The sequence below is a fragment of the Sycon ciliatum genome, chromosome 2 (genome assembly GCF_964019385.1).
Source record: "Sycon ciliatum chromosome 2, ocSycCili1.1, whole genome shotgun sequence".
In the NCBI taxonomy this organism is placed as follows: domain Eukaryota; kingdom Metazoa; phylum Porifera; class Calcarea; order Leucosolenida; family Sycettidae; genus Sycon; species Sycon ciliatum.
Genome location: NC_088644.1, coordinates 6,437,718 through 6,448,148, shown reverse-complemented (window position 1 = coordinate 6,448,148; position 10,431 = coordinate 6,437,718). Strand labels below are relative to the sequence as shown.

The following is a 10,431-nucleotide window of genomic DNA, read 5'->3' as shown; positions in this document are numbered from 1 at the left end:
GTGGTAATTAAGTGACCCCTTGAAACGTGAAGTGGTTTTAAGTGGCCTAGGTGTCACATTTAATTGGGTTAATGACTTAGTGGTTTTGAAGTGCCTCTCGGCGACATAAGTGCTTTTAAAGTGGTGGGTGTGGTGTTAATAAGATTGACTGTCTGGGATGTTTTTGAAACCATTAGGGTATAGCAACCCCGCCACCACTGCAGCAGACTTAGAAATGAATTACCCGTACCGTCGAAGGTTCTCGAACGTTAACTTCAATTTCAATTGTAATGTTATGTAGTGGAGGTACAACTGAAAAACAATGCATTTTACCAATTGTCCAGACCTGTGAGCTGATATGGTTGAAAGTACCTTTTAGCGGCGGTATTTCAGTTATATGCCGCTCGGGAGCGATTGACTGCCGTCGATAGACATCTGGTACGCTTCATGGAATAGACCGGTGTCCTGCTGAACCTTCACGGTGTGCTGGAACCGTTGCAGTACATGAAGAAGGAGAATGGCTACAAGAGCCTGAACTATGCCATAGCTCTGACATGCATCTGTGCTGACCACGACGAGATTTGCCAGAAGCTTCAGCCATATCTTCCAAAGAGCCATGTGGCGTGGGCACGATCCAGCAAGCTAATGAGTTGCAAACCGCAGCAATTTTCGAAAGACTGGCTCCGCCAACTTCTAATCCGTACAAAGCCTCTTACCCCTTTTCAGGTGAAGAAGTTTAAGCTGAATATCCGAGAGTTTAATTCTGAGGAAAAAATGAACTGATGCAAAGACTAATCAAATCTTACGGGTGCTATGAACCTCGTGTGGAAGTAATTCCTCAGGAGTTGAAATGTGTGCTGTACCGTTTCTCAAGTGCCATGTGTAGGAGAAGGAGGATGAAGGGTGCTCCTGCTCCTGCTGCTGCTGCTGCTTCTGTTATACATGTATAAAAAAATAAAAATAAAAACCTGACATCTTAATTTTCAATCATTTCTCAAAGAGTCATTGTCAAGTCACAAGTAATTGTTGTCTTCATCCTTGTTATTACTTTGGTGAAGAAGAAGAAGAAGAAGAAGAAGAAGAAGAAGAAGAAGAAGAAGAAGAAGAAGATGATGAACATGATTGTGGTCTATTTTGAAAGGTCATGATGAGGACGGACATTGTCCAATGGGTGCGCTGATGCGGTGTGCTGCGCGGTTAGGAATCGCAACCTCGCTGACGAACATGGTGGAACCTTTCAATGGAGACCTGGATATGACCAAGCAGTTGTTGAAAGTCACCCCATAACCAACTTGATCTGGATTGCTGCCAAGGACATGGCTTCCTGCGGGCGGAAAGAACTACTTGATGTAGTGAAGCTGTTGTTTCCAATTGATCCAACCCCTGATGGGACAGCCCCTAGTACTGCTACTGACAAGTCTGACATTGCTCAACGCTACCTCATGAAGAACCTATCCTGCGTGTTCAAGAAGGTGAAGAGCACCCCTTCCAGTAACAACATTAGTATGATCATCGTGTTGGTTGCAATGCTCATTCTCTTGTGCGAAGAAGTGTCGCTGAGAGGATACGGTCATGAACTGCACTGCACTCTAGTTGAGTTCTTTTATCAAGAACTGCATGCTATTGACGTGGTGCACTACAAGCGTTGTCAGCAAACCCAGTCAACATTCACGAATTTTGGAATTCCACAAATGCTCTCATTGATAACTATTATGTCTATCCTCGCCTGTCTCACTTTGAGCTACATGTATATTATTGGAGATGTACACACACACACACACACACATACACACACACACACACACACACACACACATACACACACACACACACACACACACACACACACACACACACACACATGCCATCATCATCATCATAATACATGACTTTATTCAATAACATTTTTATAACCAGTCAATATATTTTTTTTTTATTTTTTTTTATTTTATCATGCACTGCTGTGTGTGGTCGGTATGCAGTTCTCGTAGGGAGACTGTTCTCGGAGCAGGGTACTATTGAAGGTACTTTGCGAGTACTTGCACGCCACTAACTGTGACTTCACTGACAATAGGTTGCACAAGGATCCCGTGATCCTGGACGTTGACAGTGATTCAATCACAAACGGCACCGCAGGTGGTGGGACTGGCGGTGTTGGGAGTGACAGCGGTGCAACTGCTGCTGCTGCTGCCCCAGGCACTGACAGTGGTGTCAGTGCTAGTGAGGATGACGATGATGTGTGGATGGAGCGTTTAAAGCCAGTGAAATGCACAGACCAAGACGTGTACGCTTCCCCGCAGACGTGTGATAGTGCACGAGTTGGATGACATAATTATCATAATGGAGTGAAGATCTGGTGGACATGCAGGCGTTTGCAAAAAAAAAAAAAAAATGACAATGGCACTCGACATTTGCTGACCGTCATCGATCTTTTCGGTCCCTATGCATGGTGGGTTGTACCGCTCCAGAACAAGACGGGCGCACTTGTCAGAGATGCGTTTCGCAGCATCGTGACCAGCAGCAAGCGCTCACCTCGCAAGCTGTGGGTCGATGAGGGTAAAGAGTTCTACAACGCAACAGTCAAGCAGTGGCTTGCTGACAACGGTATTAGCATGTACAGCACTCATAACGACGGCAAGGGGCGGTGGTTGCAGAGCGATTCAACAGAACGCTGAAACACTTTACAGCAAAATCAACAAATGTCTACATCAAAGTGCTACCCAAAGTCCAAACTTGTACATGACTACAACACCAGCAAGCACCGTACCGCAGTATTGGTATGAAACCTGCCGAGGCGTCCGAGGAGCGTAATGCATCGTTTGTACAGGATCACCCCAGCAAAAGTCCAGATGCACGCACAGCGCGGCGACGCTATGCTGTGAACGATGAAGTGAGAATTGCTGTGAGCAAAGCTCATTTCGAAAAAGGGCTACACACCCAATTGGACTGAAGAGGTGTTCGTCGTGAATAGAGTTCTACCCACCCAACCACCCACCTACAACATTCGAGATCTCATGAACGAGCCTATTCAGGGCAGTTTCTACGAACATCAACTGCAGAAAACCAAGGAAAACCAAGTTCCGCGTGGAGAAAGTCCTGCGCAAACGCCCCGGACAGTCTCTGGTCAAGTGGAAAGGCTACCCGGACAAGTTCAACTCCTGGATTGACAACGGACAATTGAGCAAGCTCTAGCTGCCGACAAGAGCAATCTTATTCTTATTATCATCATCAACATCAACATCAACATCAAACATTGCCATCATCGTAAACATCATCAACTGTGCAATTGCATTTCACGCAATTATGTTTAGCTATATTAAAAGTCTAGTTAAGTTATGGAGACAACAAAATTATGTAGTATGTAGAAAAATAATAACATTAACATCATCATCATCATCATCAAGATCAAGATCAGTAACTCATTAGACAAATGGAATTGATATGGTACAGGGTGTGACTAATAATTGTGATTGTCAACCACAACCATCATTGTTCAGTCATCCAGCAGTGCGATGCGGTGGTGCCCATGTGCAAGTGTGCTGACACCGTCCGTTCGGATGTATCGTTTGCTGTCGAACGGCGACAAAGACGACTTGGTCATCGTCTCGGTGAAGATACGATGCGAATGGCTGCGCAGGGTGGTCATTGCGTGTGACATCCTCGTCCTGTCGACCAGACACTGACGGTAGTCCGCGATCGTGAATCTTCTCGTCACCGCTCTCTTGACGCCCTTTGCACGCTGACCACTCTCCTCGCCATCGTACGCGTACATTTTGGATCTGAGCGCCACGAACTCTGTCATGAGCTTCTCTCCGAGCTCGTCCTTAAATTTACCTACATGTACAACCTTCTTATTACTCTCGCTGTACAGAGGACTGTCGGGGCTAAAGTTGCTGGTGTCGTACTGATCGGCCATACTCTTCATGTCCGCATAGAGGTCCTCCGTGCGGAACAGCAGCACCAGCGAGTCCGTGTCTGTGTACAGCAGGCTCATGCGGTCTCCGTAGCGTGGCTGGAGCTCGTCATAGTAAAATCTGTACATGAGCTCCTTGCTCAGCTCCAGGATGCTCATGCCAACGTACACCGGCTTGTTGAGGTGGACCGCAAGCTTCCTGTTCTCGACGCCCACAAGCCCGTTGTCGAAGAGGGCATGGCGGACGTAGGTGGACTTAGCCACAGCTGTGAGAATGGTATCTTCCTCGTCTTCCACACGCAGCAGTCTAATGGAGATCCTTCTTCTCACATTCTCCATTGTCTTCCCAAACACAGCGTTATTCATTAATTTGAAGAAGTCCTTCTCGAAATCGTTCTTCGCCTTCTTCCGAAGCTCCGTGTTCAGCTGGATGTAGGGCTTCATCCACGGAGCTTGGCGGAAACTGAGCACGCGGTGTACAGCATCGATCCTCAGACCTAGACGACTGTACAGCGTGAGGTTACGGTAGTGTGCTACGTAGCGCTGCTTCGGCATGAGGTTCGGGACCAGTTTCGGAGCACTCAGTCCGGAGACAGGATCTGCTGCAATCAAGTCGCGCTGGTATGGCGACATCATACTCTCGGTGATGGTTACACGCTCCGGTGCGGGTGGGTAGTCGTTCAGGCGATCGTGGAACTCTGTGGGCACTGACAGATCACACTCCACCATGTACCCAGTGTCTGCGTCATCTGGCTGGGTGAGGATCTTCTGCAGGAGTTCGTCACTGGCGGCACACCACTGGAATTTTGATGTCGGCAAGTGCTGCGACATGGCCCAGCCGTACAGGTTGTTCGCGTCGAGGTATTGAAGATATGTTGACGCCTGCTCAGGGTCGTGTGAGCTCATGTACTTGTTGTTCGCCCTGGCGTGGCGGTGTGACGCCATTGTAACACCGCCACGAAGACCGCGCTCGACGAACAGATGCATGTCCACGTCGTCCAGCAGAGTGAGCGAGATTCCTGTATGTTTCAGAAGGGCGTCCCACGCGAATCCAGGCAGGGTGTAGTAGTGTGTCGGGTCCAAATCGTACGTGGCCATTGCAGTGCATCTAAATTTCTCAAACACATCTGCAAGAAGGTGCACATCGGTCTTCAGGTAGAGATCATGGTAGTCGCCCATGTCGGTGCATGTGCCGCTTGGGTTATACATTCTAGTTGGATACCCTGCAGATGCTGCAGAGCGCGGGACAAAGGAGATACGCTACTGGATGTCACACAGTCAAACACCCAGGAAGAACAAGTGCACGCTGTCATTCACTTCCAACCCACTCCATGCCAATCAAGCCGTACTGAGAATGGACGATACCATCACAGGCGTGTACAGAAACTACAACATTTATGATTCATTCCGTTTTCTTTACCAAGTGTATTGATAAATTATAATAAAATGTTTTTAATGAATAACGTCATGTATTATGATGATGATGATGATTTGAGTGTGTGTGTGTGTGTGTGTGTGTGTGTGTGTGTGTGTGTGTGTGTGTCCACATGTCAAATAATATAGCTCAAAGTGAGGGAGGCAAGGATAGACATAATAGTAATCAATGTGAGCATTTGTGGAATTCCACAATTCGTGAATGTTGACTGAGTTTGCTGACAACGCTTGTAGTGCACCACGTCAAGAGCATGCAGTTCTCGATCGAAGAACTCAACTAGAGTGCAGTGCAGCTCATGATCGTATCCTCTCAGCGACACTTCTTCACACAAGAGAATGAGCATTGCAACCAACACGATGATCATACTAATGTTGTTACTGGAAGGGGTGCTCTTCACCTTCTTGAACACGCAGGATAGATTCTTCATGAGGTGGCGTTGAGCAATGTCCGACTTGCCAGTAGCAGTACTAGGCGTACTTCCATCAGGGCTTGGATCAACTGGAAACAGCAGCTTCACTACATCAAGTAGTTCTTTCCGCCCGCAGCAAGCCATGTCCTTGGCAGCAATCCAGATCAAGTTGGTTATGGGGTGACTTTCAACAACTGCTTGGTCATATCCATGGTCTCCATTGAAAGGTTCCACCAGGTTTGTCAGCGAGGTTGCGATTCCTAACCGCGCAGCACAACGCATCAGCGCACCCATTGGACAATGGCCGTCCTCACCATGATCTTTCAAAATAGACCACATGTTCATGATCTTCTTGTTGTTGTTGTTGTTGTTGTTGTTGTTGTTGTTGTTGTTGTTGTTGTTGTTGTTGTTGTTGTTGTTGTTGTTGTTGTTGTTTTTCTTCTTCTTCTTCTTCTTCTTCTTCTTCTTCTTCTTCTTCTTCTTCTTCACCAAAGTAATAGCAAGGATGAAGACAACAACAACAATTACTTGTGACTTGGCAAGGATGCTTTGCGAAATGATGGAAAATTAAGATGTCAGGGGTTTTATACAGCGGCAACGGTACCCTTCATCATCATCTTCCTCGCCCTACACATGGCACTTGAGAAACGGTACAGCGCACATTTCATCTCCGCAGGAATTAATTCCACACGAGGTTCACAGCACCCGTAAGATTGGATTAGTCTTTGCATCAGTTCCTTCTCCTCAGAATTAAACTCTCGGATATTCTGCTTAAACTTCTTCAGCTGAAAAGGGGTAAGAGGTTTTGTGCGGATTAGAAGTTGGCGGAGCCAGGCTTTCGAAAATTGCTGCGGTTTGCAACTCATTAGCTTGCTGGATCGTGCCCACGCCACATGGCTCTTTGGAAGATATGTCTGAAGCTTCTGGCAAATCTCGTCGTGCTCAGCACAGATGCATGTCAGAGCTATGGCATAGTTCAGGCTCTTGTAGCCACTCTCCTTCTTCATGTACTGCAACGGTTCCAGCACACCGTGAAGGTTCAGCAGGACACCGGTCTTCTGCATGAAGCGTACCAGATGTCTGTCGACGGCAGTCAATCGCTCCCGAGCCGCATATAGCCGTGGGAGAATGCATCTCTCTGTAAAATTCACCTCCGGCAACAGCACGCTATCAAGAACAAGTCCGCATACAGTACACACAAAGTGCCCCTCGTTCACAACTTGATGATTATGAAAATATTTGTCAATGTTTGGACTAGGAGGAGGGGCATCAGGACAAGGGTCATCGTCATGCTCAACGACGGCGCGTTGACGCTCCTTGTACGCACGCAGTATTTCAAATTGCTCTTCAATATCCATTATGCTAACTGATCACATTTTCCAGTAAACGCTGCATCATATATCAATTTATAAATGAGTCACACCTCCTAAAAAATACCCCCCCCCCCCTATGACATCATACCGTAGAGCTAGTTCTAATTAGCCTGGGAATACCTAGAAGTTTCCAGAACACATTCCCAGACAGTGACTCTTGTCAACAACCACACCCACCACTTTAAAAGCAATTATGACGCCGAGAGGCACTTCAAACACCACTTAATCATTAATCCAATTAAATATGACACCTGGCCCACTTCAAAACCACTTCAGATCTCAAGTGGCCACTTCATTACCACTTATCCAATTAAAAGGTCGAGTGGCCACTTAATTAACAACCGCAAAGTTCAAGTACCCATTCACAAAAGGTCAAAGGTCGCCTTTGCACCATGCCCGGCTCGGTCCCTACTACTTCGAACAGAGTGCCTTCTCTCCAATGTGTCCAGTATACTCGTACGACGCCCCCCTCAACCGGGCTCAGGGTCGACCAGAGTTCCTTTTCCCCTACATTTGGATGCCTAGCACACTCGTACACGACGCCCCCCTCAACCGGGCTCAGGGTCGATCATAGTGGCCTCTTTCCAAAACGATTTCAAAACGCACCGTGGCGCGCCTGAATCCGTTCAATCCTTTCATCCTTGGATGTCTAGTACACTCGTACACGACGCCCCTCTCATCTCAGGCTCGACCAGAGTGCCTTCTTTCCTAGTCTGGTACACTCGTACACGACGTTCCCCTTCAGCCGGGCTTTAGACTCGACCAGAGTGACCTGACCCGAAAGCTGCCGAGTGATCCTTTTTACTTAGTGCGGATCCCCCGGCCCATTGCCTTAGTCCTGTGTGTCCTAGTTCGACCAGGAGGACTGATTAGTTCAATTCCTTCCAGTTTTCTTTGGATACTTGGGTCACTCGGCGTTTCCGCTGAGTGTCCCTGAGCCTGCCGTCTCTAGGACTTGTCATCTCCCTTCCGTGCCTCCCGATACACCGTCCTAAGCCGGTACATGTAGTGTGTTTACCCGCGTGTGTTGTAACACTTCTCACACATTACACCAGCTGGCGTTCTCGTCAGCCTGTGTGTCCTCTCCTGAATATGCTGTGTCTTAGCCTTGCCTGACTAGAGGACAGCATCTCTATTCATTTCTAGAAAGAAAAGTGAACAACGACCACTTTCATTCTAGTGACTGCATGACCATGAAGAAGTAGTTCAAACTGCAGCTCCTGATATACCACCGGTGATGGCACCGTGTAAAAATGTGTTACACACCTATACCCGTTCTTACCGCTGAACAAGCGTGACTCCAGAGACCCAACCCTGTATGTCAATGTGACTGCCGACTATTTATATCCCGAACCAGCCCTCTTGCGAGTACACTACTTGTCGGTTCTAGATATATGCCCAGGTTCCTCGCTTCACGTATCAAAGGCTTATACATGCCGCCAGGTTCTGACCAAACAATCTCAAGAAAATGAGACTTCCCCACAGTTTCGGTCTTAGCCTCCATTCCTCACCATACACGCGATCAGAGCGCAGTCAGATTTAGATAACAATACTTTTATTGAATTAATATCTGATCCAATAAAAGAGGCCGCACATTACTGTGACGCAGACTTGTCGGGGGTAGTTGGTAAGTCTGTTGGGAGTTCCGTGTCGGTACTCAGGTCCTTCTTCGCACTAGGAGACGCCTTGTCCTTCTTAGGCTTACGTGAGTTTTTACGAGTTTTCTTTCTCGGTGGCTCTTCCGACTCCTCCGTGCGGTGACCGGCATGCCGGCCCAATATCCTGAAGGATATTAATGACAGGAAGTCCAGGTCCTCCTTCAATTTTCGCAAGTGTCGCCCTTGGTCGGGGCGGCCCACGCCTTCAAACAAAGCAATCGCCCGTTCCAAGGCCTGCCTGGTTGGAGTCTCCCGCCCCTGGCCTGCTTCTTGCGTAAGGGCGTTGAACTCCTCTAGCATTTCCTGTGCCATTCTGGATACGACAAAAAAAGCCACACCAGAAAAAGAACCGAGGATTAGTTCACATTGAGTGACGGATCCTGGTCACAGCACCAATTGTCATGACCCGACCCCAAGGGTCAGTCAAAAGCCTGCGTTGCGAACAACACCAAATAGGACGGCCACGAAGTGTGAGCAAGACCCAGAATCCCAAGTGCACAATATATGCACGCCATCACTCAACAGCCCACCAAGAGTTCCGTTTCCAAGGACATACCTTGTAGATAGGTCAGAGGTAGAGCTGAGGCCCAACATCGCGAAGACCGAAGCAATGTTCATCAGCCCATCGCCGCCTACTCAGCCGTTGCACTTTCCAGGAGCCAATGCTAACGTTAAAATTGTTCATGAACACAAACACCTTGGTGTTATATTCGACAGCCATATGTCCTGGTCCCCACAGGTCCAGTCAGTATGCAAGCGAGCTAGCTCCTCCCTTGGCATGTTGCAACCTCACTGCTACCATTTAAATGACCATTGCCGAAAATTGTTCTTTACGTCATATATTCTACCTATATTTGATTACTGTGACACAGCGTGGTGCGGTCTATCTCAGGCCCTTGTTCAAACTCTGGAAATACACCAGCGTCTGCTTCTAAAAATCCTGTTTCGCAAAAATCAAACATTCTCCTCCCAACGTCTCTACAGTTTAGCTTCAGTATCTCCCCTCTTAGAGCGACACCAGCAACATCTTTGCATCCTTGTACACATGATCTTATTAGACCTGGCTGCAAAACACTTTGCTAAGTATAACTGGTTTGTGTCCACCAGATCAACACGTCATTCCTTCTCATTACCCCGTGCCAATACCTCCCTGTTTCTGAAATCTCCTATCTTCTCTGCGTACACTCTCTGGTCTTCCCTGCCAACTAGCCTTAAAGCATGCACAGACATTAAGGAGTTCAAGCTTCAGCTTCTTCGTCCTAAATAATCTCACCATTTTCGTCATGCCTCCCCTAGCAGTACTCTCTTTGTTTCTCTCCTTATTATTCAGTTCGACGTGGTTGGCTACCACCCGACTTTTCATATATATTGGCAGTCTTCTGACGAGCCAGGAGATGTTGAATTAATAATAATAATAGAGAGAAGAAAGAGGAGATCAAGATCGAAGCTGTACCGGAGCGAGAGGACGAACGTATAAAAGACAGGGACTTATATTCATAACAATAACTAACAACAACCAATCAGAGCACACATACTGTACTCACTAATCATATTAGACGGCGGGACAAGGGGACAAGTAACGGACAAAGCTAGATTCATAATGATTGAACGTCTCATAACGGCGGGATACAACATGCAAGAATGGAAGAAGATACTAGTTAATA

At 47.3% G+C, this 10,431-nt stretch overlaps 1 protein-coding gene across 1 annotated transcript; it reads right to left on the bottom strand.

The window, feature by feature from the left end:
- Positions 1-3,472: 3,472 nt before the first annotated feature.
- On the bottom strand, positions 3,473-5,101 carry LOC135808146 (uncharacterized). The gene has a single exon (XM_065321292.1). The coding sequence runs from the start codon at positions 5,099-5,101 to the stop codon at positions 3,473-3,475; it is 1,629 nt and encodes a 542-aa protein (XP_065177364.1).
- Positions 5,102-10,431: the final 5,330 nt, after the last annotated feature.